Source organism: Prunus mume, linkage group LG1 (assembly GCF_029339155.1).
Source record: "Prunus mume cultivar Tortuosa linkage group LG1, ASM2933915v1, whole genome shotgun sequence".
Taxonomy (NCBI): Eukaryota; Viridiplantae; Streptophyta; class Magnoliopsida; order Rosales; family Rosaceae; genus Prunus; species Prunus mume.
The window spans coordinates 20338624-20353588 of NC_142698.1; the positions used below are offsets into that span (position 1 = coordinate 20338624).

Consider the following 14965-nt stretch of genomic DNA (forward strand, 5'->3'; position numbering starts at 1 on the left):
AACGAGTCTTACATATCAGCTAGCAAATAAAAATACCTGCTAGTGGATGGACTTAAATCATCCAAATCAAGTAATATATCCCAAAGCAGCATCACTATAGAATGCAAAGTTTGACCATTTAAAGCAACAATAGCAGCTGCTGTAGGTATTAAGGCATCTGCAGCTACTGCTCGAACATCATCATCGGGGTCCTCCAGGCCAGCTTTACATGCAGGCAGAATCCGGTCAAGCAAGTTAGGAAGCATCTCCTGGTGCCATGAAAAGAAACATGGAAACAATAAAATGTAACTGACAAAAATCGTAGTCATGCAAGAAGCAACCAGCAAAACAAAAAGAGGAAGATTGTTCACAAGTAGTGTAAGACATGCATAGCTCGTTAGCTGTCATATGTCCATTAATGATCCTCCTACAATCAAGGACGAAAATATCAGCCCATACACCGATATATCGACCAATATGTAGGATTTTCAAAGTGTTGACACCGATACTGGGGGGTAAACCCATTTCTTCCCCCATGTCAACGATATTTCCCCAATATTTTACATCAGTACCGACATTTCCTGATGTCAGCAAAAGAAATCCAAAAAATTTCATGATTTTTTAAAGTAATAGATGGAAGAAAATGCAAATTCAAACCAAAAAAAAAATCTCTAGTTATGTCAAATACAAACCAAATTAAACCTGGGTACATGACTTGGTATGACTATTGTATGGATGTAGATGGTTGGTCCTCATCATTGGACCTCATAGGAGATCTTCATTTATCAAAATGGGCACTCATCTAATTAGTACTCCAATTTTGAAAGCAACTATGCAATTATACATAAAGTATCCATCTTGTTCAAGAATTTGGGAGAGAGCGTGGATCATTTTCTTATCTTGCTCTTTTCTTTCATCTTCAAGGAAATGGGAAGAAAGCCAAGGTTTTATGGGGTTGTATCGTACTGGCGGTCATCTGGGTGGTTTGGCTGGAACTAAATAGATTGATTTTTAGGACCTTGTCGCAAAACGGAGAAGCTATGAGAGAAAGTTGGATTGTGCTCCTCACTTCTACATACTTTATAGATATGTCCTTTAGGAGCATTTGGCTGGATTGGAATGCAGCCATCCGCTAGCTTTCCAGTCAAAGTTTGTTTTAAGTTTTGTTCTTTTGCTATAAGTTTTTCGTTTTCTTGGTCTAACTTCTATTTCGCTGTTTAGACTTCTTTTGTGGCCATCTTGGCCACCTTGTTTTTTTATTGTCTTTTTGTAATAAAATTCTGTTTCCTTTTCAAAAAAAAACACGAAACTATGAAATTTTATTACACAAAAGAAGCTGCACAGCACCGTAGATAAGCAATCCACCATGAATATATCAGAGAAAACAATAACTCATGTTACAACTAGTTTAACAAACCAAAACAATTCAAGACACTACAGCCTTCCAGTCTAAAACAATGTCAGAAATAAAAGTGTTCCTAAAATCAGGAGAAACAGATGCCCAAAGTGCCGCCCAATACTTGACCTTCTCCCGCATCACCTCCACTTCCATCCCCCTAACATCTTTAAAAATCCTTTGGTTTCTTTCCAACCAAATAACCCAAATAATAGTCATCACCATACAGCCCCATAATACTTTAGCCTTCTTTCCACCACCCAATACTTTAAATTTCTCACCCAGCAAAGAAAAGCAGTCTTTTAGTGCCAGTGCCACCCAACTAGCATTAATCTCTATAAATAAAGAATGCCATTTACAGCTAAACCGGCACGATAAGAAGACATAATCCAGAGTCTCCCCTTCACTCTTGCACAAAATACACCAATGGGGGCATAAAAAAGATCATGGTGTTATTTATTTAAGGCTTATTCACAGCAGCGCACTCTGAAACTATGGTCAAATCTCACTTTGCCCTGAAAGTCCAAGTGACCCACTTTACCCCCTTGACCCAAGTTTGTTGTTCCACTTTGCCCCCTACCATTAACTCCATCCAAAAGTCTGTTAATGTGGCGTGGGTATTTTAGTTATTTCGTATATGTGGGTTATTTACCCACCTAGGTGATGTGGCAAAGTGGACCCCACCTCCAGTATGGACCAAAAATACAAATAAAAACAACTGTACAATACAAAATTTAAAAACATTAACAAACAAAAAAAACCTACCTAGATCCAAGATGGGGCTTGGCAGGCAAAGGATAATTGTTGGTATCTGATGGAATCCCTTGTCCACCAAATGGGTTCTAATCGTTGTGGCTGGAAAACATTTTGTGCACTAACTGGTATTTCGTTTGTGTTTACTTTCTCAGTATTTATTTCTTTTGAGATCTTTCGATCTTGGCTCTATACAGCTCCTTTTGTCCCCTTTTGTTGGGCTTAATGAAGAATCCTTTTGACTGAAAAAACCAAGAAGATCCAACTCTCCCAGGCAACAAAGCCGCAGTCGCAAAATACAAAGCTCTGGAGTCACCAATTTTCAAAATCAGCAGGACCCACCACAAGAGGCTGAAATGTCTGTTCCATTGTGCCCCAAATCTGAAGAACCAGAAAGTTTGAAGCTTGATATGGAAGTTGTGGAGTATTATTAATCTCCAAGTCCAAATCCAAGGTCAACAGAGAAGGAAAAGAGTAGGAGGAGGAGGAGGAGGAGGAGGAGCAAGAGAAGTGTGCAGCAGCAGCAGAGACATGTGAAGGGGGTGATTTCTGGGTCTTGGTCGTCCTCTAATTGGATGATTGAGGGAAATTGTGTGTATAATCAGAGGTTTGGATGCTGGAGGTGGGGTCCACTTTGCCACATCACCCAGATTGGTGGGAAATAACTCATGTGTACTAAATGACTAAAATACCCCTGCCATGTCATCAACTTTAACAGACTTTTGGATGGACTTAACAGTAAGGGGCAAGATGGAATGGCAAGCTTGGGCCAAAGAGGTAAAGTGGGTCACTTGGACTTTCAGGGGCAAAGTGAGACGACCATAGTTTCAAGGGGCACTGCAATAAATACGCCTTTATTTAATCAAATCAAGGTTTGGATGGTGAAAAACAGGCTAGAATAAAATGGGGTTGCATGGTGATGGGTACTATTTGGGCTATTTTCTCATAAAGAAACAAGCAGATCTTGGTACTAGGGAGATGGAAGTGGAGGAGGTGTAGGAGACGGTCAAGTATTGGGCAGCACTTTTGGCTTCTATCTATCCTGCTTTAAATTTAGATTGGAAAGCTGTGGTGTCTTGAATAATTTTGTAGTGTTAAACTAGATGTAGCTTGTTGAATTATTGTTCTTGTTTCATCTACTCCAGGTGGATTACTGGTCAAAATATTAGTATTTTTTTCAATATTTAAAAAAAAAAAATTTGAAGAGAAAATAGAGAAGTAAAAAACAAAATGAACAAGGAGTCAATCGGAATCAAAGACCTAAAGATACAACCCTAAAAACACCCAAACTCCCATGAAGGAACAGATTATTTGGTCTAAAATGGCTGACAAGTCCAAACGGGTTAAACTAAAAGGGTACGGCAGATTGTCATGGACTGGACTAAATCCTTGGACTATCTTGGATTAGTTCGGATTGGACTAAGCTTGATTAAGTATTGACCTACGTTTGGTGCTACGTCAGACTAAGAAACTGGGTAAAAATAATGAAGACCTATGTTTGGTGTTGTGTTGAACAAAAAATAATTATTTTAATATTTAATTTTAATTAATAAAAAATTAATAAAATTCTAATATTTAATTTTAATTAAGGCTTTTTTGACCTAAAAATAAATAAAAAGAAAACAAATAAGTGACTATGTGGTGGTTTATTATCTTATCTCCGGTCAAACAAATAATTGAACCACGCACTTCGAACTCTCTTATCTCTTCTTTTTTTTTTCTTTTTTTTTTTTCTCCCTTTCTTCCTTCCTCTTCTCTCTATTGACTTTTCTTCTTCCTTTCCTTCTTGGCCCGTTTCTTCTTTTTTTTTCTTTCTTCCTCCTTTCTTCTTCCTTCCCAAGCCTCCCCCTCTTTTTTTTTTCTTTTACCTTTCTTCCTTTCCAGGCCGTTTCTTCTCTTTTCTTTCTTTCTTCCTATTCTTTCCTTTCTCTTTTCTTCTTACTTCCTTCTTTTCACTCTCTTCATGCTGCACCCAACTTTTAAGAGAGCCAGATCCACTTCTAGGTATGTGGTGGCTGCAAACACCCACCCCCCTCTCTCTGGATCCACTAATTAATGGTTGTGATGGTTCAATTGGGTGGTGATGGTTGTTGAACTGAGTATGTGGTGGCTGGTTATTGGTGGTGATGATGTTTTGAATGACTGATTGGGTGGTGATGATGGTTCGATTGGGTCTGTGGTGGCTGGTTATGGGTTTGATGGTGGTGGTCTGACGGTCGTGGACTCGTGGTGGTGGTGGTCAAGCTCGTGTGTTTGATAGTGGTGGTGGTATCCAGTCAGACTCACATGTTCAAAATAGCACCATCGCTATTTTGAGAACCACGTTTCGGGCTCGCTATACTAGGCAAGCGAGTCCGATGTTTTTTTCCCCTCTGGACTATACAATCTCATTTAAGTTAATCCCCTCCCTTACCAAACATAGGTTTCAAGGACTATTTAACACAGTCCAATCCAGTGAGGCATGCCAAACATGCCCTTAAAGTCCTTGAGAAGGAAGCCCAAAGAGAAGCCAGAAATCTACCCTTCAAGTTCCTTGAATTCTATCTTTCCTCAAAAACCACCCAAATTACCGCCAAGATAGAATCGTTCCAAAGGGAAGCAGCTCTCTTCTTAGCTCTCCTACCGAGAAAGAACTCGGACAGAAAAGAGTTACAGATCCTTGGAACCACCCAACACAATATTAGTTCAGCCTTTTTTCCACCACCGAATACCTTAAACCTAAAATATATGGGGTGGTATGATGATACAGATTATTTGGGTCTTTCTACTGCAGCCATGTCCAGCCTGAAACATGAAACTTGTCTACATTTCAGAAGTACATGAAAGTACAAAAACTATATTCCTACTAATGACAAGCATCAACAAGTTTGAAGAAAAGAAATGTCCAAGCATCCAAGTATCACTTGATACCTCAACTTTTAAATACCAGAAGTTCACAGAACCGCCACAAAAACTACGAATATGAGGAAAAGAAAGAATAGCTCAGGTTGAAGGATCAACCAAAACATGCATTCTTTTTCAATATGATGTCCAAAAAACGCTTGATATTCTAGCAGAACCCGAATTATCTCAAAATACTACAAAGAGAAACAAATGCTTACCCGCCGCACGGCAACCAGATACTTAATACCCAATAGGCTTCCATGACGAATCTCCCATTCTGGTCTACACTGAACAAATAGGAATATCAGAAGCATAGAAACTACAACATCGATAATAATAACCAAGAACAACAAGTATACAGGCCTAAAAGCATGGCAATGGCATTAGAGAACATTTACCTGCATCTTCAGCAAGATATTCAATGTTTCATGAACTAATGTGGGATGCATGTATTTGAACACAACACCCAATGCTTGTGCACAGGTTTCACGTACTGGGGCAACTACCTGATCAGAGACATAATCTCCAAAACTGCAATTATACATAATCGCAAGTAATTTATGTTATTATGCAATAATACATAGATCTTCATGCTAACAGCCACATGATTTAGAATTAAACATATGAATTATGCCCAAGTTAATTTTCAAAGGAAAAAGGCATGCTTGATAAAAACCATACCGGTCTAGCGACAATACACACAAGAAACGAATTGCACAATCTTGAAGAAATTCGCAATTTTTAAGCCATGAATGCCTAGCCAGTTTAACCAAGTTCAACATATCACTATTTTCAGTGAGGCTTTTCAGCACATCCATTTTCTGAAAGGATCCCTTATTGTCTGAGTGACCCTTTAGCTCAGTTGTCTCGGCTGGTTGCTCATGTGGATGCGGCATAGCATTGAGAAAACACTTGGGATCAACCTTAAGAGAGGTCACATGAAGTTGACCATTAACCTGCCCAGAAGGCGACTTACACCCGTCATCTTCTGTCTGCATACTAATATCAAAATCCCCATCCTTGCTGGCAGAGACCACTGTATCTATAAACGGTGATGAAACATCTTCAAACTTCGGCTTTTTCAGTTTCGGTCCAGATTCATCAATTGGAACTTGCATATTCAAATCAATATCTCTCTCTCTCTTCATTGTATATGATTTGTATTTGTTTTCTAACTCTCTGAACATTGCACTGTCCAGGTTCAAGTCAGGCATAAATACTCCAGCAGAAGCACCTTGATGCGTTAAAATTTCTCTCAAAGCCATCACACTACCATGGCGTACCTCCCAAACTTGGATAAAATAAAATAAAAACAAAACTGTAAGACATAGTTTCAATTGAAGCAATGATAATAGCATATCAAAAAAAGTATGTATAAAAGAAATAGCACACCCACTTAAAGGTTACACTGCCCACCCTTAACAGGAAGAATAAAAATAACAGAAGCCAACCTGGATCGAACATATCTAGGATTAGTTGCTCAACAAAACTATGAAAAGGCCACCGCCCATCTCCATCGTGTTCAAAGTTATCTTCATCATGATCGAAATCCACAAATTCCTGCCAAATTAATCAACATTACAATGCAGAAACTTACACCCAACGCAGGAGGAGGACAAAGGAAAAGAAAATAACCAAAGTAATTCTGCAACTGAACAACAATGATTAGGAAATTTAGAATATTACAAGATGTGAAACCTCTATAACAATAGCAAATGTATAACTGAATAAATCCCTATCATTATCAACCCTTAGATGTATATGGTAGTTTAGTATCAAATCCCAAACCAGTGTACCAATATCCTGCTAGTAGTAGCATGAACATCCACAAGTTAAAACATTTTAAGATATGAACCGAAATTATTTATCTATAGTATATAAGTGTGTCATTTAAATTATTTATCTATAGTAAAACAATTAAAAATTTGGTTATCTTTCCTTCTTTTCTTTGACCCTATAACCATCCCCGGCATGATCCTATCTCCCCTAAACAAGTAAGGTTTAGTTCTAAATCAAAAAAATAAAATGATAATTCAAGCTTACTTCAAATTCATATTACTTATATTTTTATTAAGAAAAAATCCCCTCCCCCCCCAAAAAAAAAAAAAATCCCGCAAACAATGGTTTCTTTTCACGTATTTCACATTAATGTAATTTATTACTTGAGAAAATAAAAAAATTAAAACCGCAAAAAATTAAGTTCTAATCAAGAGTTGGTATATGTTTTCACATTAAGAGTTGATGTTTTATTACTTGATGTTCATTTTAAAAGTAATTTATGATTGTTTTCACATTAAGTTCTTTCAGTCAAGACTGGATTCCACTTTCATAATTAACTCTGGATTAGAACTTTCAATTTTTTTTACTCAAATTAAAACATATACCAACTACCATAAATTTGAAATATTTCTTTCTATTTTAAGAACAAGCCTGAGCTTCAGAAAGAGCAACCTTATCATCAAAATCACATGCAAAATTTATCCAACAATAACCGCTTGTCCCTCAATTGCCCTACACTAAAAGCTTCCCCCCAGGAACATTTTTTAATACTCTCCTACAAAATAAATACCACTGAGCAGAACAATACGATAACAAAGATTACATCAGAAGCTTCAAAACATTTTATTACTACCAAGTGAGATGCCTCCATATGCAATAGCTTACGAATTTGACATACAACATTTGAATCAGCTAGCACCAAAAATATTGATCAATTGGCAATCTAGTACCTTATTAGTCCCAAATGAGTCAGGACATGAGCCCTTCAGTGTTATATTTTGAGCACATGACACCTCCATATCCCCATCCTCAGACCAACCCTTTGACTGGTCTTTTGAATTGATTTTTGCTTTTCGTTTTAAAAGATTCAGTTCCCTTGGACTTGGTCTTTTTGATAATACACTAGGTACCATATTCGCAACCAACTGATGGATATTATGTGATGTATAAACTCTTGGATTAATTCCATTCCCATGCGAGCTGTGCAAAATAAGGTCTTCATCTTTTATCATATCATTCACATCCATGAACTGCTCACATATATCCAGACCTGTAAAAGAAGACACCGTGAGATTTCTATTAAAACCTGGCAATCGAAATGCAATTTAGGACAGCAATCAACAGTAAAATGTACTCACTAACTACATACCGAATATATAAAAAAATACACACACTAACTACATAATTCGGTATTTCAATACGCTCTTCCACCCTTGCTCCAGCATGGCATGGATTAGTAAAATAGTGATCTAGCATATCAGATTTTTGGCTTCACTGTAGGCACCTGTATGAGTAAATAGGGATATTTCTTTTTCTACTATTCTATTAGAGTGGAAGGCTGCCGTACGCTAGCTGTTTTTCAGTCTAATATTTTTTGGGGATTTCAATTGAGATAGAGTAGGCTAGCAATGTATCTTTGGATGGACATCTTGTCCGCGGTCTTGTACTCTTTCAAATTCAATATGCTTTAAAAGACAAAAAGACCCAATGCTTGTTTATCTCCAAATTAGTGTATCTTGTGAATATTGATGGACATCTCGTTCAACCCACTTGTATAATTTAACAATTAATAAAATGTGCTCCTTATTTAAAAACATTGAATTTTGTAACACCTCTCTACTTTGTAAAACACCACACCCTTTTTTTTATAACAAACAACAATTCTATTTTTTTTTTTAAACCACGTGTACAATCGGTGAACAAGAAATCCACCAAACGTGCAACCAGAAACTTAAACAAAGACACCTCTCTACCACATTACACTTGAAATAAATATCTCTACGATACTGCTGCTTTCCAATCCAAATAGATAAAATAATGGGTAAACTCCCTAAACTCTGATGAAGTAGATGCCCACAAGGAAGGCCAAAACCGAATCCAATCCGATAAGTAACACACAATTTATCAAAATAAACAAAAAGAAATACTATAAACATGGACTAGCAGTCCATCAGACACCTAAAACAACAATCCATATGCCATAACCCAGTAAGCACTCATTTCAAACTCCCTTCCCCTGCCCTCCAAATCAAGAACAATTACGCTTAAAGAAATGTTCTTGAAATTTTTAGACAGGGAGGACCAAAGAGAAGCAACTATCAAGAAATCTCAACTCTATCCAAATTGTTCCCGCACAACACGTCTAATTTTTCACTAAATATAAGTTGCATCAGGAATACAAAATACCAGATCAGACAAGTGTGTCCAATCAAATGATAGTCAAATTTATTCTCAAAATTGGAAATTTAAAGGCTTTTGAAGAACAGATTTCTCAGTTGGACAGTGTCTAGATTTTGGTTTTCACATTCAATCACTACAGAATAAACTGGTTCAGACAACCAATCAGATTACTAGTATCAGTAGATTGAATTTCAATAATAATCTTTGCCCTCTCTCCAACAACCACATGTTGCATGTATGCTTAGAGACTGCCACCAATTACAGAACAGGGTACAAAGGCACTGACCTAAGGGGGACACATTTTTTCTTTCTTTTTTGAACCAGATATAATAGAAGTATGAAAGTAAAAGATTACTAACCTAAACGACGTCGTAGTGTTTGTTTCTGTCGAGCCAATTTTTCCCTTGGGTTCTTCATATGATCATTTGCAAGATCATACTCCTGAATCCAAAAATGAATGCATCAATTATAAAGAAGAAAATTAACACTCAAAACATGAATATTTCTTTTATCAGACAAAACAAGAATAATTTACTGCGCCACAAAAGCAATTAACCAAATTAGGCAATCCTTTGGCACAAACAACTATAGCTCAAATAATACTGAAACTTAACATCTGCCATTCCAAACGGGGTATCCACATTCTTTTTTATTTTTTTTATAAGAAACACAAATATTATTTATAAATAAAAGAAAGTGATGGGATTCACAATTATTAAAATGTTCAGCCTTATTAGTATCAGTTAATTAAGTGGGCAGACCATTATCTTTTTCATTTCACAAAGTGAAAGACCACCTAAAAACAAAACATAAACAAAAAAAAGGCAACAGCAGCATAGATCCTTTCAGAAATTTAAATGTGAATAATCAATACAAAAGATTAAACGAATGTAAAAACAAAAACTGGAGAGCACTATTTCTCTTGTTAAATCCATAGTAATTTTTTTAATATTTCTTGGCCCCCTCTCTTCTAATCACCTCTGTATTTTAAAAACTACTATCTTAATAGTTTCATTATTTTTCTTGATGTAGCACAAATACATAAATAAATAGTTAACAATTACTAGACTTGTTCATTAACAGATCCTACTAGATTGATGCTCCCAATATTCTCCTTTCATGGATATCAACAAATATTAACAGAAAGTAAAATCAAGATCACAAAGTCGAACTTAAATATCAAAAACCAAAGAGGTAGCCCAAAAAATATACAATCACCTTCTTCACGTCAGTGCAATTATGTCAACGAAAATAAAATAGACACTGTATTACCTGTCCCCCAGATGCCAACAGAGCACCAAACTCCAAAACCTTGTTGAGATCAAAGCTGTAGTAGTTTTGAAATTTTTAAATTAGATAAACAACCATGCCTCCGAGAAGCCTCATCTATTCAAAAGCTCAAATCAAGAGCCACCCCAATAGGAAATCTAAAATTAATTACAATAATACCCACCTTCTAAATGACGTTCCAGCAACGTTAGAATCAAAAATCGGGAAAGCAACCATATCTTCAACAGCACCAGATATCCCAGCATCAGACATCTTTGATTCAACACTAGTAAAGAGTTCAATCAAAGAGGTATGCTTAACATTCTCAGCAATAGCCCCAACTGCATGAGCGGCAGCAACCCTCGTATCCCAGTTTTTGCTACGAAGATATTGGGAAACCTGATCTCAGAACGAACTAAAGTTAAAGACATACTTTTCTACACACAAAAAAAGATAGATTAACAAGTACAAAAAGGAATAGCTAAGAGACAGAAACTGACATAAAACTTAGCACAAGAAACAAACAAACCATAATTCTAGTGGCAGCAAGAGTATCTATCGGCAAAAGCCAAATTGAAAAGGAGAAAAAGATACAACAGTTTATGTGAAATGCCTTCTTACATATTCTTTCTTTTGAGAAGAAACACAAATTTTATTACGAAGAAAAACCTGTACAGAGGTAAGTGATCAAACAAGATGCCTTACTAATTTCCCGGAATTTATGGGAATGCTTTTTACAGAAAGGCAGAAAACTTCTATTCTATAAAAATAAAAACAAGGTGACTTTATAACGAAAAGAAATAAGAACAACCATTACAACCACAGTGAGCCAGCAGCCCACCAAGACCACAACAAAAGTAAAAACAAAACAAAACAAAACAAAACAAAAGAACTTCTAAACCTCCAAGTAGTACAATTAACCAGCCTAAACCCGGAAGAACCAACAAAAAAAAAAACTAAGAAACAAGTTTAATTGGTAAATGCGTAGATAGCAGGCTTCACCCTCATATTCCAGTTTTACTTAGTAACTTGGAGTTCTATTAAAAACAAAAACAGAAACAATTTGTTAATGGGATTTGACATGGCATACGGATAATGTGATTGAGGTTAACTTATGCCGCCAAATAAGTTCTGGGGGAATGTTAGTCAACGTGTGGAGAAATGGGGCCACACGAACAAATTGTTAGTCAACTTTTGTCAACAATGTTGTGGGGTAATGTTATTAGGGTTAAAATAAAGCTACGATTAGCATGGGTGTTTATCAAAAACGAAATGAGCATTTGATGGAGATCAGACTTAGAATTTTGAGGTTGATAAATATGGGTCATTCCATTTTTGGTCCTTTAGGATTTCTAAGTTGTATAATGTGGAAGATTAGGGCATGTTCGGTGACATTTTCCCAGGCCGATTTCAATTTTCATTCTTAGAAAACACTTGGGATTTGCAATCAGTGGTGAGGTTGAGAAAATGCAGAAAATGCTTTCCAAAAACGGATTCAAACTTTTAGTTATAATTCTGAAAACATCAAAATGTTTTCAAGAGAATATGGATTCAAAAGATAGAGCATAACCACCATCGTCAAACACCACCTAACAACCACTACACGCCAATCAAACTACAACTACCACTACAAGCCAATCGAACTACAACCACCACTACAGACCAGCCACCAGCCACCAACCAATTGCATCACCACCCAATTGAACCCAATCAACCCCACCATCAACACCACCTGTACCAAATCAAAGCACCACCACCCAATCGAAGCCACCATCAACACTACCCACAGCAAATCAAACCACCACCGTCAAACCCAACCAAACCAATCTGCCCATCAAACCACCACTGACCATCGACCGGTGGAATCATAGGGAGATCAGCAAATCCAACAAGGAACAAAAGGGAGGTCGATGAATACGAAAGGCAACCAGAGAGAGTTAGAGAAGGAGAGACAAAGAGAAAGAGAGAGAGGTTCAATGAATCCGAGAGGGAACCAGAGAAGGAGATAAGGTGAGAAAATGAGGGTGGCGAACGAAAAATGAGTTGTTTGCCAAACAGATTCTCCCATTTTAAAAATACAAACTCATTTTTTTGTTTTCACTTTTTGAAAATATTTTATGAAAACATTTTTGAAAAATTGTACTGAATTGGCCCTTAAATTCCTGATCTTTTTTATATAAAAAACCTCGAGTGATTCGTGAGAGCTCTTGGTGTGATTCCAAGAAACTGTTGTCGGAGTGAGTCCATATTTCTCTAACTCCCTTTCTTCTCCTTCTTCATACTCAGAACATTTAATTCCAAATTCCCACCACTACAAATTATAAGCTTTACTCTATTGCACCTTCATAAACCTGAACACAGTGAGCCTAAACATCCATTTGAAAGCACCAACCATGAGCTACACAGTTACACTGGGACTTTATTCAAGGTCTGTGGATTTCCTTAAGGGAACCAAGAAATACTAGGCATTAACTCTCAATTGTGATTTTGAAACTTCCCTCTTTTTGGGTGCTGCATGATCATATCTATTATCTCTTATAATGTACACTGTTGACTTGCTGATTGGCTTGCACCTGCTTCCATGCTTGCATTCAAAAATCATTCAGAATTTATTAGTATTCCTCTCAATTCAAAGTTGATTAACCCGGTTCGTTGATTGTTTCATGCATTTTGTAACCCTTAAGAGCATGTGAGAGCCATACATGAAGAGGTGAAGTGTTATTGTAAAGGAATTCAAAATGGTTTGGACAGGTTTAAGGTCCTCTGATATTTGACATTGGCTATGGGGGTCATGTGCAGTTTCAGCATCGTTTTGGGTTACAAAAATTGTCTTTTAATACATGTATATTATTGCGGTTCATTTCTTATTATAAGGCTCTTGTTCAAGTCCAGTGATAAAAAGTTTGCTTGGAATCTGGAGAGCTAACTGAAAGTAGTTTTCTTTGTGGGGCCAGCGGCTTTGAGAGAGACCATTACCATAAACTACCATACTAAGAAAGGAAAATGTTATTAAAGAAACTGGTGTTAAATTGTCGAATTGCAAGAAAGCTTTGGTCTTAAATATTCAGTGTGTAATGCTCAATAAATTTGTTGGTTTTACGGTTTGCTGCTGGAAGGGCAGATGTGATCATCAGAAGAATAGCAATTCTTTTGTGAAAGAAACAACCAAACATTTGGCAGTATTTGAAATTACACACAACAGATTATCTTGAAAATTTATTTGAGTGGATGGTAGCTCTTAGCAACATTTACAATATTCTTTCCTGGATTTATGAATCTTCTCATTAACATATATCAGACCTTATCCACTGTCTGCCAGGCTTAACAGAACGAGTGAAGCTCTAGTTTGCTCTCTAACCAAAAAAAAAAAAACCCCCAGTTTTCAAACAAATAGACATATTTAAGTCATTACAATGCTGACTTCGAAATAAACCTCACATTCTTCATAAGATGCGTACGAATTTGAAATTAACAGACTAAAAAGGCACATTGATTTCATTTTCAAGGCAACGGAGATGCAGGATGATAGTGTCTCAGAATAAGCATAATGTGATTGCAAGGAAACAATTGTGGAAATCAGTAATACCTTTTTTAACAGAGAGCTCAAGTCCTGAGGATGCGACTTGGCAATATCCCCTATCTGCCGAGCAGCTGTCAATCTTGTTGCTTGGGTCGAACCAGCTATTAGGGTTGGGTTAAAGAAAAACCCAATTCAAACAATCATTTGGAAATTGAGACAATGGATAAATAAATTACAGAGGAACCAAAAAGGAGGAGGGTAGGGGGCGGGGTTAGCTGATGCAAGTGGTAAATAAACTAAATGCATTCAACAATAATTCCAAAAGATAAGCAAAAGAAAAAGGTGGAAGGATACTGTCCAAGAGAGTGAGAAGGCGATGGAGACGAGAGGACTGTTGCGCCATAATAGATCATCCCACCTCTTCTTTACACGGCGCCAATAATCTAAGTACTGGTATTAGTCAAATGACACCATACAGAACAAGTCATCAAACAAATACAATTTCGTGCTCCCTCCACAGCATGTACGAGACGTAGAAGAATACTAGTAATATACACGAACTATTTCCTTCAGACACCTAAGGAGTCAAATGTATTCTGGAAAAATTGGAACGAAATCGAAAAGATTTCAGATAAAATTGAAAATTAAAGCAAGCCAAGAGGGCAATTGGGGAAGCGTTAGATCGAGCGAGTAATCAGCAGAAAAGATGGTGAAGGCACCGGCGAGACGACTTACCTGAATAAGTGCAATATCCGGCAACGTAGTGTCTCTCCTTCCTTTCTTCCTCGGTTCCTTCGTATCTTTCCCAACCGCGTTTACGGCGACTGCTATGAAATTTTTTTTTTTTTCCTGTTGGCTTGGAGAGATGCTATGAATTTCCTCTTTTCTACTTTTTCATTTTCTTCAATTCTAAGATAATTCAGTTTTGTTTTGGGCTTTATATTTGAGACCACTCAACAATTGGGTCGGCCTGCATTGGGATTTCG

At 36.9% G+C, this 14965-nt stretch overlaps 1 protein-coding gene across 3 annotated transcripts in view; it reads right to left on the reverse strand.

Annotated features, from left to right (window-relative positions):
- Nucleotides 1–14874, reverse strand: part of RGD3 (ROOT GROWTH DEFECTIVE 3) — a 30214-nt gene extending 15340 nt beyond the window's left edge. For 2 of the 3 annotated variants that reach the window (XM_008220807.3, XM_089049990.1), the window contains exons 1-12: nt 14715–14869; nt 14334–14575; nt 14046–14140; nt 10644–10858; nt 10463–10517; nt 9550–9631; nt 7741–8060; nt 6463–6571; nt 5693–6302; nt 5410–5542; nt 5230–5298; nt 37–248 (exon numbers count right to left, since the gene is read on the reverse strand). In XM_008220807.3, coding sequence (XP_008219029.2) covers nt 37–248; nt 5230–5298; nt 5410–5542; nt 5693–6302; nt 6463–6571; nt 7741–8060; nt 9550–9631; nt 10463–10517; nt 10644–10858; nt 14046–14140; nt 14334–14382 — 1949 coding nt within the window. In that variant the 5' untranslated portion in view covers nt 14383–14575; nt 14715–14869. Of the gene's footprint in view, nt 1–36; nt 249–5229; nt 5299–5409; nt 5543–5692; nt 6303–6462; nt 6572–7740; nt 8061–9549; nt 9632–10462; nt 10518–10643; nt 10859–14045; nt 14141–14333; nt 14576–14714 lie in introns of all 3 variants that reach the window. The other variant, XR_016125978.1, reaches the window with a different exon arrangement.
- Between the last annotated feature and the right edge of the window lie 91 nt (nt 14875–14965).